Raw genomic sequence first — 14,358 nt, forward strand, 5'->3', positions numbered from 1 at the left:
TCCTTGAGTTGTTTGATTTGAAGTCCAAGAAAGAAACTCAATTCACCGATCATGGACATCTCAAATTCCCTAGACATCATTTCACCAAATTCCTCACAAAAACTTGAGTTAGTTGAACCAAAGATAATATCATCAACATAAATTTGACAAACAAACAAATCCTTACCAATTATTTTAGTGAACAAGGTAGTGTCAACCTTACCTATTTTGAATCCCTTAGAAATAAGAAAGTCCCTTAATCTTTCATACCAAGCTCGTGGAGCTTGCTTCAAACCATAAAGAGCTTTAGAGAGCTTGTATACATGATTTGGCTTCTTGGGATCTTCAAAACCGCGAGGTAGCTCAACAAAAACAAGTTCACTAATCTTGCCATTCAAGAAAGTACTTTTCACATCCATTCGAAAAAGTTTTATGTTGTGAGAGCACGCATAAGCTAATAAAATTCTAATAGCTTCTAGTCTAGCAACGGGGGCAAAAGTTTCACCGAAATCCAAACCTTCAACTTGAGTGAAGCCTTGAGCCACCAATCTTGCCTTGTTTCTCACAACCAATCCATCTTCATTTTGCTTGTTTCTAAAAACCCATTTAGTGCCAATGACATTATAATTTCTAGGCCTCTCAACTAGATCCCAAACTTGATTCCGGGTGAAATTATTTAATTCTTCATGCATAGCATTCACCCAATCCGGATCTCTCAAAGCATCATCTACACGGTTAGGTTCAAGAAAAGATACAAAGGAATAATGTTCACAAAATGAAGCAATGCGAGATTGAGTTTGGACACCCTTACTAATATCACCCATAATTTGAACTACGGGGTGATCCTTTGCAAGAATATGATGAGTTCTTTAAGGAACAATGGTTTCTTGAGTTGATGGAGAAGGTGCACTTGATGAACCAACTCGATCTTGTACTTGAGAATCGTCATTACTAGAATCTTGTACAATTTGTTGTGCTTGATCATTTGAGATAGAAGTTGAAGGATTAACTCTAATAGAGATAGAATGACCATCATCATCTTCATCTTCTTCTCTTGGTCTAACATCACCAATTGACATATTTTTCATTGCATTTCTTAAACCATCACTTCTCACATCATCAAGATTTTCTTGTTCATTATGAGACCCATTTGTTTCATCAAACTCAACATCATATGCTTCTTCAACAATGCCATGTGTTTTGTTGTAGACCCGATAAGCCTTGCTACAAGATGAATAGCCGAGAAGAAAACCCTCATCACATTTGCTTTGAAACTTTGATAACCGAGTTCCCTTCTTGAGAATATAGCATTTGCAACCAAACACTCTAAAATATGATATATTTGGTTTTCTTCCAATGAGCAACTCATATGGGGTCTTGTTATGAAATCTATGGCAATATAATCTATTAGACGCATGGCAAGCCGTGTTGATTGCTTCGGCCCAAAAGCTATCGGAAACGTTGTACTCGGAGAGCATTGATCTTGCCATATCAATCAAGGTTCTATTTTTCCGCTCAACAAAACCATTTTGTTCCGGAGTGTACTTGGTTGAAAATTCATGCTTGATTCCTTTCTCATCACACCATTCTTCAATTCTTGTGTTTCTAAATTCAATTCCGTTGTCACTCCTCACTTTCTTCACCTTGAGTTCAAATTCATTTTCGGCCCTTGTCAAGAATTTCTGGAATATGTCATAAGTATCGGCTTTGTCATGAAGAAAGAAAACCCAAGTATACGTTGAGAAATCATCCACTACCACAAGACAATAGCAATTTCCACCAATACTTCTATATGTTGTAGGACCAAATAAATCAATATGCAATAATTCCAATGGTCTCACGGTTGACATGACACTCTTAGTGGGATGAGCATTTGCAACTTGCTTTCTGGCTTGACATGCACTACATAACTTATCTTTTTCAAACTTCACATTCTTCAAGCCAACTACTAAATCATGCTTTATGAGTCGGTTGAGTTGTTTCATGCCAACATGACCAAGTCTTCTATGCCATAACCAACCCAAAGATGATTGAGTGAACAAATATATAGACAAGTTTGCCTCTTTAGTAGCAAAATCCACAAGATATACATCCTCATATCTAAATCCCATAAAGATATGATTTTTTCCATCCAAGCTAGTCACTACAACATCATCTTTAGTGAAACTACACTTATATCCAAAATCACAAAGTTGAGTGACGGCTAAAAGATTAAACTTGAGAGAATCAACTAACAATACTTTTGAAAGAGAATGATTACTTGAGATTGAAATTGTACCAACTCCTTTGACTTTGCCCCGGCTATTGTCACCAAAGATGATATCACTATAGCCAATCACTCAACTTTGTGTTGAGTGCATCCACTATCAAGCACCCAATGTCTTCCTCCGGACTTGTAGTTCACCTACAACAAAGAGATAACTCTTTTAGGTACCCAAACTTTCTTAGGTCCTTGAACGTTAGCGACCAAGACTTTTGACACCTAAATGGCATTCTTTTTAGCACCATCTAAAGGTATTCCAACAAATTTTGCACTAACATTGCCATTTGAATTTCTCATAAGAATGTAACTTGAATCAAAGGATATAACTTTCATGTTGGTGCAATTCTTCTCAACATGACCAACCTTCTTGCATTTTTCATAATATGACTTACCACTACTCCTCACAAAAGTAGTTTTGGTTTGCACAAAAGCCTTCTTCCCTTTCTTAGGAATGTATCCAAACCCTTGCTTGTTCAAGGTGAATTTTTGGCTTGCCCAACAATGATTAAACATGGCTCTACTATCATAACACTTTATCAAATCATTACTCAAGCAAATAACTTCTTTGTTTAACAAATCATTTTCCATAATACGAGATTCATTGCAAGATGAGTTGTCAATTTTGGTGCAAAAGGAACTAGTATAGCTAGAGCCACAAGGTTCATCATCAATTAAATCACAACTAACAACAATGCTCAATGTTGCTTTTCTTTCATGATTAAATAAGGTATTGTGAGCTTCCTCAAGCTTCTCATGAGTTTCTTTGAGATTCTCATAAGAATTCTTTAGCTCCTCATAGGAATCTTGAAGAGAAGAAAAATTCAACTTCAAGTCCTTTAATTTGGCCTTTTCTTTAGTCATGAATTCATCGGCATCATTGAGCATTTCAACAAGATCATCATATGAAAGTTCATCAAGTTCATCATCTTGTTGTACCTTTGCACCACCCTTTGCCATAAGATAATGTGGTGTGGAGAAGAGTGATGGAGCCTCCTTGATGGCGATCCTTGAAACTCCCTTGGATGGCTTGTCATCATCATCATCATCATCATCGGAGCTTGCATCGGAATCCCATTCAACAAAATAAGTTTGACCATTCTTCTTCTTCTTGATGAATTTCTTCTTCTTCTTTTCATCATTTTTCTTGTCCTTCTTGTTCTTGTCATCCTTCTTGTTTGGACAATTTACACTAATATGACCCATTTCACCACATTGGAAGCAAGTCTTGTCCACAAAAGGATTTTTTCTTGATGATTGACCTTTCTTGCCAAAGTTCTTCTTGTTCATCATTCTATTGAATCTCTTGACAAAAAGAGCCATCTCTTTATCCGATTCTTTTTCTTGGCACCCACTTTCTTCTTCCTTTTTGCTATCTTGAGCTTTGAATGCCACACTTTTCTTTTTCATATCAATTTCCCCCCCATGAGCTTCATCTTGAGATTTCTTAAACATGTCATGGCTGAGAACTTCTCCCAATATTTGTGTGGGAGTTGCGGTCTTCACATTTGACCTTACGAGCAACGTCACAATAGTGTCATATCTTTCCGGAAGACATCTAAGAAACTTATGGTTGAAATCCGCATCCGGTACCTCAAATCCAAGTCCCTTGAGGTCATTCACAATGTCATTTAGCCGGTTGAACATCTCGGCTATACTCTCATCCTTCTTCATGGTAAATTCACTAAAATTGCCCTTAAGCAAATATAACTTGGCCTCCTTCACACTTGATGTGCCCTCATGAATTTTCATGAGCTTCTCCCATATGTCATGTGCATTTGTGAGACTCTTGAATCTATTAAATTCAGTCACACCAAGAGCACTAAAGAGCACATTGACCCCTTGATCATTTAGTATCTCATTTTCCTCTTCTAGGGGTGTCAAATTCTTTGAGTCCAAAATGACATATCCATCATTTACTTGTCTCCATAGCTTTCTACTCATGGCTTTGATATGAGCCGACATCCTAGTCTTCCAATAATCATAATTGTTCCCATCAAAGAAAGGTGGCTTCCCAACATGAATCCCATTATCACTAGTCATTGTTCTACTCCAAGATGGTTAAATCCGCAATTAATGGAGTACTTAGCTCTGGTACCACTTGTAGGATCAAGAACACCGGCTAGAGGGGGGGTGAATAGGCGTTTAAAACTAAAAACAACAACACTAGAGAAATTTAATTAGTAACAAAAGAAAGCCCTATGGCATGCTACTACTACCTCTACAAAGGTTTGCAACCTAGGGTGACAAGATACAAATAAAGCTCTAGTAAAGTAAATTGCTCAAAATAAAACAACAATTAAAGTGAGCAAGAGAGATAACCAAGCTTGACACACAAATTTATCCCGTGGTGTCGATGACTTGCCGGTCACCCCTAATCCACGTTGAGGTGGATTCCAAGAATCAACTGCTCCTCTATCAAGAACCTCTTGATCTTGAGCCGGCTTGAACCAAGGAACCGCTCCACACCTCGATTCCACTAGAGTTGCTCTTCACCACTCCGGTAAGGTGAGCACAAGACCTCTCACAACCGAAATCAGGGCTCCTCAACAATCTCCTTCAAGAAGCTCCATGAAATCACCTTCTCCAAGCCGTCTAGGGAGCGGCAACTCTCAAGTGTAACAAGCCAATGATCCTTGCTTGAAGATTCCCTAGTGCCACAAAGCTCAATCTCTTGATGCAATGCATTAGGAAGCACTCACACTCTCAAAAATGCAAACCCTTAGCAAGTGTGTGAGAGAGGGATGACTTAGCTCTATTGTGTCAAGAATGCAGTCCAAATGGCCAAGATAATAACCCAATGGCCGGGCATTGGGTATATATAGACATCCCATCAAAAACTAGCCGTTACACTCTTTTCTGCGAGATCGCGGACCGTCCGATTTCAAAAACCGGACCGTCCGCCGTTATATGCCAGAGAGACAGAGTACATTAAATGCATGTCAGAACTAGCCGTTACAGACCTGGCGGACCGTCCGCGCCCCAGCGGCGGACCGTCCGCAGTTAAGAGTTCCACAGCACCAGAGACGAACCAGTCTCTGGTACAACATTGAAATTAGCCAGCGTACCGTCCGCTCCAAAAGAGCGGACCGTCCGCAGTTCATCCTTGAAAATCAAGCAGAGACAGCAATGTTTCTGGTTCAAATTATCAAAAGGCCTACGGACTGTCCGCCCCCCAGCGGCAGACCGTCCGCAGAGCAGACCACAAGCCTGACCAGAGAACACCCTTTCTGGAACAAAAAGAGTTAGAGTAGCGGACCGTCCGCCCACGTGGGCTGGACCGTCCGCCAGCCACATGAGATTTCCACCAGACCTACTATAACGGTAGCAGACCGTCCGCGCGCATGGAGTGGACCGTCCGCGCTTGAGCAGTCAGCTCTCTAACTTGTTCTTTTTCAAAACCCGACAAAGCATTGTTAGCCCTCATGCATGCACCTAGCCATTTTGAGCAAAATGGCACTAAAGACCCGTCAAGCACGAGTACATGACCCCTTTTGATAGTACGGCTATCTATCCAACAAATCCGATCACTTTTCATCCACTAAATGCCTTGTGACCGGTAAAATTCAAAAAGACCCTATTTTATACCTTTGCCTTGAGCCCATGCTTTGCTCATCGTCTCCAAAAATCCACACGTTCAAAATTAACTCTCATTCATCCGTGGATCAACCTATACTCATTATCTCAAAAGAAATTGTTAATCCACAAACCGTTGTCATTAATTACCAAAACTAGAATTAGGGGCCTAAATGCTTTCATCGCTGCAGTCAGTACCTTCGGTCTCGACTTCTTCGCGAACCTTGTGCCTGGAATCGATCACGGACCGTGCATCGCGGCCTTCATTGATGTGCTAGCGCAGGTCTTCTGGAGGAGGCCAATGATTGGCCTGTCGCGGGTTACCCCCTGGAGGTGGCTGTTGCCTCCCGCCAGGGGCCTGGCTCCCGCGCGCGTTGTCATTGTTGTGGCTGGGCTGAGGTCGAGGACGACCGCCGGCCGTTCAGCTGTGAGTCTGGCTCCAGCTCTCGCCCACGCGCTCCTCCCTGACGGTAGACACCGGGTTCTGCTGATCCAGCTGGATCCAGGCCCTCTGCGCGTAGAGAAGTGCTTGACGCACATTCGGATCATTACTGCGCTCAAGTATGGCTGTAACCCTGGTGATGTTGGCCACCGGAGTCCTGAAGCCCCGTTCACTTACGGTGGCGAATTCAGGGTCAAGCTCGCGCTGCATAGATCGCCTGCACTCGTTGACCCTCCTCCGCCGGATAGTGCGGGCTCTATTCCTGGCCCTCCGTGCCTCACGATCGTCGTCATTTTCGGCGCCGGTGTTGGCTGTGACCTCATCTTCAAATACATCATCAAATTCAGCGATGGGCAAATCGCCATCGTCCTCGCCTTCTTCCGCCATTAGCACCTGGCGAGAGATGAGCTCATCAGAGCTCGCGTCGACTAGTTCAGTCGACTCCTCTGCCACGGTGGCCAACGGCCTGCCCTCCTGGAAAGGCAAAGGCTCAAGGTGTGCCATAAGTCGATCATCGGCTTCGAGTAGATCAAAAAGGCTCATACCCTTCCAATGCACGAAGCGCCCCTCCGGAGTGGAGGTGATCATCAGACTGTTGGCGCCAAAACAACCCGAAGTCCCCCGACATACGATGGCTTCAGGCTTTTGGAGTAGAGAATCCAAGTCCTCCTCCATTATGGAGAGGGACTCGGAGGCGTTGGCCTCCTGAAGATCAGTGGCCAAATCGTGTTAGCCAAGTCGTGATCGGCTACGCGAATCCTCATATTGAAACAAGTCCAACCCAAGGAAAGTTGTTGCAGCGCATGATGAAGTCGCGCTGGAAGCAGACTCCTCCTTGATCCTCGTCGCGGACCTATGAATTGACAAATCGTCGAGATCATCGACGAACTTGTCGAGGTCGCTTTGAGAGAACGCCGCGGGGGTTTTCGGCTTCATGTCGATGAGAAAATGACGGAAATCGCCCTCGCCATCTGCGATGCAGACCCAGGAGCCAAAAAAAAAAGTCGTGCCCTGAAAGGGAACTGACCTGGTGAACTAAAATGATGCCATCGAGTTCGCCGATGGATCTTCGATGCGCTCCCCTACCTGGCGCGCCAGCTGTCGGTATTTTACCGGCTGCCCACCGAAGGGTATACCCAAGGTGGTAAGTTTTAGGTGAGGAGACGCCGAGATCAGGAACTCGAAGGTGCAAGGAACACAAAACTTAGACAGGTTCGGGCCGTGAGGTGCGTAATACCCTACGTCCTGTGTGGTGGTTTGTATTGCCTTGGGTGTAGAATGATCTGATGATCCTATTTTGAGAGGATCCCTGTCCCCCCTTATATATCCGGGAGGTCAGGGTTACAAGAATCCTAACCGATACTAGCCAAGAAATCGTACCAGAACATATCTCGAATAGATTCCCTCTGTACCGACTAGTTTTATCTCCTACTCATACGGGATAAATAAGAGATAAACGAGATGAATAAGAGATAAGACGGACTTAATCTCTTAAACCTGTTTAAACTACGTTATGTACACAGTCCCGTGGCCCCGGGTCTGATAATCTGATCATTCTGACTTTTGACATTGTCGGAATCGCTGAATAATCAACTCGATCTTGATGGAGAATTTGGATAATTAGTCGACATTTAATCCTGCTGTTCTAGACCCCAGAAACTGGCCTTCGGTACATAATCCCCAGCTATGATGATATTATGATGTTCCTTTACATGATGCCTTAAGTGTGCTCTCTCTTCCTTAAAGAACAATGCAACAAAAGTTTCACATCAGTGGACAATCAGTCACTCAATCCCTCTAATCCCCTCCTAACTAACTTGAGTATTATTCAAGTGTCACTAGGGGGGAAGAATCTTCAGAAAAATGATCAGAAAATTATAGACTAGCAATTTACCGCGATGCCTTTGCTTCAACCAAACACGCATAGCAACCATACTCTGACATGGCCTACAAGTCCATCTGATGGTCAGTTATAACGTCCCTGTGCAACGGAATTATGCGATGGTTGCAGCTGTTTCCAGTTCCCTTGGCTTGGAATCCAAGAAAATCAATGTTTATTAGTGTTACCATCATGTTAATCACCAACTACACTTGTTCAACAAGCATTTTGGTGTGATCTACTGGAAATGGTGGTATCAGTTATTGCAGATAAATGGATTTTTAGATTCTTGATTTTTTTTAAAAAAAAATGCTTCATTCTCCTTTGCATTTGGACGGATGCGATGAATCCAACACTTCTCTTATACATGAAGGTAAAAAAAATGTCTAAAGATTACTTCATTCCGTTTTCTGCAGAGTAATTTAACTGATGAGAAAAATAAGTTGCCCTGAGAAGAGCTGCATTGGTTGTTTAGATTTGAATGAACTACTGATCTAGTGATCCTACCATTAATTTATCATATATTACGCCAGGGGTGGAGCTACAGGGTATGCCACGTGGGCCACGGCATACCCTGTAAATCCGGCTAACATAGGCAGCCCATATTTTTTCCGTTGCCGATAAACGCCCGCACCCCGATGACGTTTCTTGTGCTGCTCGTCCGAGTCTACAAGATCCCAAGGGGGCGATTCAATCCTTTCCACAGTTCTACTAAATACTAATCCCACCTCCGTCCTCCGGCTACTGCCTGTGACAGACATTAGTTCTACTAAAGCCTGCAGGTTACCTTGATGACTAGCAAAATACGAACGTGATAAGATATTTTTGGTCCATGTCCTTCCTATGACGGACATCAGTGCCGATGATGGACTGATCACCCTAGATTGAATTGCAATTGTTCCATCAACTTGTGATCTTCACTGATCAACATGGTACAGGTACTCATAATCCCAGATGTTCCGGTGGTTGTCATGTCCGCCAGGTCTCTAATTTTGGAGAAATTGTTGATCGCCTTATCCAAATCCAAATAATCCACTACTCTGCTCAGTCATTTTCAACATAATCTTCCATAGTTTGATCACATCACTTGTTCCCGCACTTCAAAGTATGCCTCTTGAATTTATATTTACGACGATTCGGTGGCCATGTTAGCCTGACTCCTCGTGGCTCTAGCCAACAAACGCCTCGCACCAAACAAATGAACCATGCTGTGTTGTAAGATATTAAAAGATATTTAAGTAAATTATTACTATGCTTTTAATTATTTTATGATAGTATACCGTAATACTTAGCAAAATTTATAAGTTTTTTATCAATCGTTCCTTGGATCTTACCTAATTATATATTGCCTATTGGAATATTGATCCGGCGCTAGATCCGCCACTGTATTAAGCACACATGCATGGAAGCTAGAACATAGATACAGATGCAGAAGGATCAGTGATGAAACTGGCCAACATATTCGAAGTGATGCCCACATGTGACCATGCCTTCGGGAAAAAAAAATATTGATCATTTAAAACTGCTCAAATATTCCTAAGCTGCCAATGGTCAGAATCTGACACTTCCGAACACCGATCACAATCCAACTCACATACCTCCAGGGCAAGCCGTCCTGCACGAACCGTTTGTTTCTTCGGGACATTTCAAATTTCATATCACTCTCTTCAGACAGCGACAACACAACCTGTTAGATTTAAGAACACCATGCTGGCAACTAATCCAACCCTGTATATGGCCCAACCAGAATCTCTGCCACAACCATCACGCTTAAGTTTGCAAGCAAAGAGATCACCGGTTGATCAGAGATGAAGGCGCCACTGAGCTCCTCCTCCACCTCCTCGTCGGGCGCCACCTTCTGCTCGTCGATCTCAAAGAAGGCGCGCTTTTCGCCGCTGTTACTGGCACTGGCACTCTTCCTACTTTGCTTCTCCTTCCTCTACGGCGAGGACCTCAAGGAGCTCCTCGGCCGGCAAGCGCAAGTAGCATCACAGCTCATCATCAACAGCAACAGCAGCAGGAACAATGGTGGCGATGAGCAACCGGCAGCGCCACCACCCGGTAAGCATCAAACCTTTCAGAACAGCTTCCAATCGGCAATCGCCGGTCAAGAGTTGATGCTAACGGAGCTGGACGACTGCTGCGTGATGTCACATGATCAGAGGTGGCCGAGGAGGGGAAGACGAAGAGGAAGTGGCATGGGCGGCTGGCGTTCGCGCTGAACGACGACGACGAGGACGAGGGGTGCGACGTGTTCTCGGGGAGCTGGGTGCGCGACGACGCGGCGCACTACCCGCTGTACCGGGAGGAGGACTGCCCCTACATCCACCCGCAGCTGACCTGCCAGGCGCACGGGCGGCCGGACACCGCGTACCAGCGGTGGCGCTGGCAGCCGCACGACTGCACCCTGCCGGCGTTCGACGCCGCCCGGGTGCTGGAGGCTCTGCGCGGCAAGCGGATGCTGTTCGTGGGCGACTCCCTGGGCCGCGGGCAGTTCGCGTCCATGGTGTGCCTGCTCCAGTCCGCCATCCCGGACGCAGGAGCCAGGTCGTTCCGGATGTCGCCGGACCAGCAGCACACGGTGTTCGCCGCCGGGGACTACAACGCGACGGTGGAGTTCTACTGGGCGCCGTTCCTGCTCGAGTCCAACTCGGACAACGCCGTCGTGCACCGGATCTCCGAGCGCATGGTGCGGCGCGGCTCCATCGACTACCACGGCCGGCACTGGAGGGGTGCCGACGTGATCGTCTTCAACACCTACCTCTGGTGGTGCACCGGCCTGCGCTTCAGGATCTTGTACATGCTTGCTTCATTGAATTGCTCGGCGTACACGTATCAAATGGCCAATGGACGAATTGATATCTGATTTTGCGCTATCCGGGCGATCAAAATTAAAGGAACCGGCCGTGGGAGAGCGCCGGGACGGAGGAGGCGGTGACCTGGGTGTCGACGGAGGAGGCGTACGGGATGGCGTTCCGGGACATGCTGCAGTGGGTCAGGGACAACATGGACTTGAACACCACCAGGGTCTTCTTCACCAGCATGTCGCCCACGCACCAGAAGTAAGCAAGCAAGAGATCGATGAACACATGGCTGAAGGTTTCCTAGCTACGCCACCATAGATTTGCTCAGATCATGCTGTGCGCGCGTGCAGGAGCCAGGACTGGGGTGACGCGCCGGGAGGCAACTGCTACAACGAGACGGCGATGATCTCGGACCCCGGGTACTGGGGCTCGGACGGCCGCCGGAGCGTGATGCGGGTGATCCGGGAGATCCTGGACGGCGATGGCGCCGACGTGCCGCTGACCTTCCTCAACGTCACGCAGCTGTCCATGTACCGAAAGGACGCGCACACCTCCATCCACAAGCGGCAGTGGAGCCAGCCCACGGCGGAGCAGCTGGCGGACCCCAAGACGTACGCCGACTGCGTACACTGGTGCCTCCCGGGGCTCCAGGACACGTGGAACGAGCTCCTCTACTCCAAGCTCTTCTACCCTTAGTCGGCGTCATGACGTCATTGTCGTGTCAGGCTGTTGTAATTAAGCAGATGGCCCATGATTACAGCTCGATCGGAGGAGGAGGAGGAGGAGGGGGAGGAGAGGAGCACGAAGAGCTAGATCCTGGCTTTGGTGGTAAACACTGTCGTTTTTGTCTATTAAACCATTCTCAATGCAAGTATCATATGAGCTTCATTCTTATTAAATGAGATGACACATATGTAAAAGTGATAACATGGCAAGCAATTTATGAGGAAAGAGAAGAATAGAGTTTCATGGTGATGAAATTTAGCGTACACAATTATCAAGAACTATGAAACTAGAATGAAACTTCATTGAGAGGATTGAATTTCATCTTCTACTCCATCCGTCCCAAAATAAGTGTTCGTTTAGCATTCAAATTTTGTTCCACAAAGAGTGTTCGTTTAGATTATAGTGAGGTTCAAATATCAAGAAACAATTGCATAGAGAAAGGTACAGAGCAAATCAAATGCTTAAATAGATGTTACTTTTCTGTTTCCAATGCATTTGCATTTATCTAGGATCCGGAAAACCAAAACCAAATAAACAGAGCGGTTTTCAATCACAACTACTATAGTTAACAAGGTTCTCACTATCTGAAATTTTCTAAACGAATATTTATTTTGGGATGGATGGAGTACACGCATTCATCAACTTATATTGGTCACGTGGCACATTTGACCACAACACCAATCAACAATTAAATATGACAGTTTTATCTATAAAATTGTACAATGAAGCTGTACATTGAAGGGGATAGTTACGTTCCAGTGTCAAGCTGACGTGACTGTCTTGATAACCGTATGATAACACTTTTGTACGGGTACTCCGATGTTAGGGTCCATAACTTCACCTGGCCACACTTGTCCACGATCCAAGCCTCAACTCGTCTTTCCCCACCATCTGGATCATGGGTGCAAGTCTAGCTTAACTTTCACCACCTCACAGTTGTCTGACACATCGTATCCACGCACACCATAAGAATTTATGAATTTCAAGAAAGAAAAAAATTAATGTGAGATGGCCAAATGTATCCCCCATCAAATGCCATATGAAACAATCATCACGTCCCTCTTCTTCCAAATCATTTAATTAGGAGCATAGTGCGCGAACATTGCAAACGCATAAGTATTGTCAAACGTATTCTCCCAAGGCGATGAATTGACAAACATAGTGAAACGAGAGGAGTATAGTATAGTATCATATATTAGATAACCTGTAAATAGAAGACGTGTGCTACAGATCGTATTATATTGACGTGCAAAAAGACAAGTAAACAAAAAAAAACGAACGAGAAAGAAGAACAAAGCATCATACAAACACGATCTAACTCCCTGGCAGTACAGACTGGAACTAGAGTTTGAGGAGCAGCGCCGCAGAGGCGACGAGCACCGGCACCGTCGTCCGCAGGAACCCGCGGTGCTCTGCCAGCCTGCCCGCGTCCCCGTAGCCGTAGCAGTGCTCCTCGCCCTCGCCGTAGCCGGCGCCCTGCTCGTACGGCTGCTGGCCCTCCTCGCCGTAGAACCTGCCGGCGGCCGGCTTCTGCTGCGCGTGGTCGCGGGGCTTGTGGTAGTAGTACTCGTCGGCGCCGCCGCCGCCGCCGCCGACGCAGTCTTTGCGCTCGCGGATCTCGAAGGTTCCTGCGCGCGACGGAATGAAGAGAGCGTCAGATGCACGGGAAGCACACGCCAGACGGTCAAGCTAGCGCAGAGTGATCGAGCAGGAACCTCTGTCGGGGCCGTAGCCGCATCCGGTGCCCAGCGCCTGCCTCACCGCCAGCACCGACGCGCCGTTGGAGAACCTGAAGCTCTGGGCGGCCACCTCCTCCACGCACTGCAGCGCCAGCTTCGTCTCCTCCATGCAGGGCCCGCCGCAGTACTCGTCGACCTCGTTCCTCTGCACGTGGAACGCGCCCTCCGCGTTCAGCCGCAGCTCCGCCGCGCACTGCCCGTAGATCTGCGAACGCATCGTCGTGCAAGAAATTCATTTTTCTGTAGCTGTTTAGCGTCGAGCTCAGCGTTGATGTCTTACATTGGGGTCATCGAAGCAATGGCACGCTCTCTCGAACAATTCCATGGCTTCTTTACCTGCCAATGCAAGATGGGCAGAAGAGGTTTCAGACTTTCTTCAGATTTCCAGGGATGTTTATCAGACTTTTACATCAGTATCCAGGAAAATGACAGATTATGAAATTCATAGCTGAAACAGAAAACTGCGATTAGAGATACTCACTGGAGCAGCAGCAGGGGATCAACATGCAAATGGCAAAGGCTAGTGAGGCTAATAACAGGCCAGCACTTCTTTGCGAGGCCATTATTGCTTTGACAGGAGGCTGATGATGAGCTGATGAGCAGAGCTAATTTGTTAGGCTCGCTAATGCTTCTGAATTAGCCTGTGTCGATCGGTTATAAATGGCCATTTGAGCATGCATGCGTGTTGATCTTGCGAATAGAAAGATTTTTACCGACCTAGTCCTACTCATACTCCAAAGGAAGCTCAATTATACACTCTTCGATAAACTTTTCTGGAAGAATCTCCTATATGCTCTAACTTGGAGGCTTGGAGCAACGTAATTTGCTCAAAAGAAAACTTTTGAGCATTGTTGCACATGTTGTTAACTTGGGCAAAACTCTACATGAAGGAACATTTGTTGCAAAATTATGCAATATCTGAATGGACAGATAGGATATTATCCTGGAAGCCC

At 45.8% G+C, this 14,358-nt stretch overlaps 2 protein-coding genes across 2 annotated transcripts; one reads left to right on the plus strand and one right to left on the minus strand.

Moving 5' to 3' along the window:
- Nucleotides 1–9,900: 9,900 nt before the first annotated feature.
- LOC112887422 (protein trichome birefringence-like 33) lies at nt 9,901–11,882 on the plus strand. Its single transcript, XM_025953594.1, has 4 exons — nt 9,901–10,197; nt 10,299–10,932; nt 11,034–11,198; nt 11,291–11,882. The coding sequence occupies exons 1-4, from the start codon at nt 9,945–9,947 to the stop codon at nt 11,634–11,636; spliced, it is 1,398 nt and encodes a 465-aa protein (XP_025809379.1). The 5' UTR covers nt 9,901–9,944; the 3' UTR covers nt 11,637–11,882.
- A 960-nt stretch (nt 11,883–12,842) lies between these two features.
- LOC112887618 lies at nt 12,843–14,023 on the minus strand. The gene is made up of 4 exons (XM_025953842.1): nt 13,887–14,023; nt 13,686–13,741; nt 13,382–13,610; nt 12,843–13,294 (listed from the first exon to the last, which is right to left on the minus strand). The coding sequence occupies exons 1-4, from the start codon at nt 13,966–13,968 to the stop codon at nt 13,008–13,010; spliced, it is 654 nt and encodes a 217-aa protein (XP_025809627.1). The 5' UTR covers nt 13,969–14,023; the 3' UTR covers nt 12,843–13,007.
- Between the last annotated feature and the right edge of the window lie 335 nt (nt 14,024–14,358).

The sequence above is a fragment of the Panicum hallii genome, chromosome 3, assembly GCF_002211085.1.
Source record: "Panicum hallii strain FIL2 chromosome 3, PHallii_v3.1, whole genome shotgun sequence".
Classification (NCBI taxonomy): domain Eukaryota; kingdom Viridiplantae; phylum Streptophyta; class Magnoliopsida; order Poales; family Poaceae; genus Panicum; species Panicum hallii.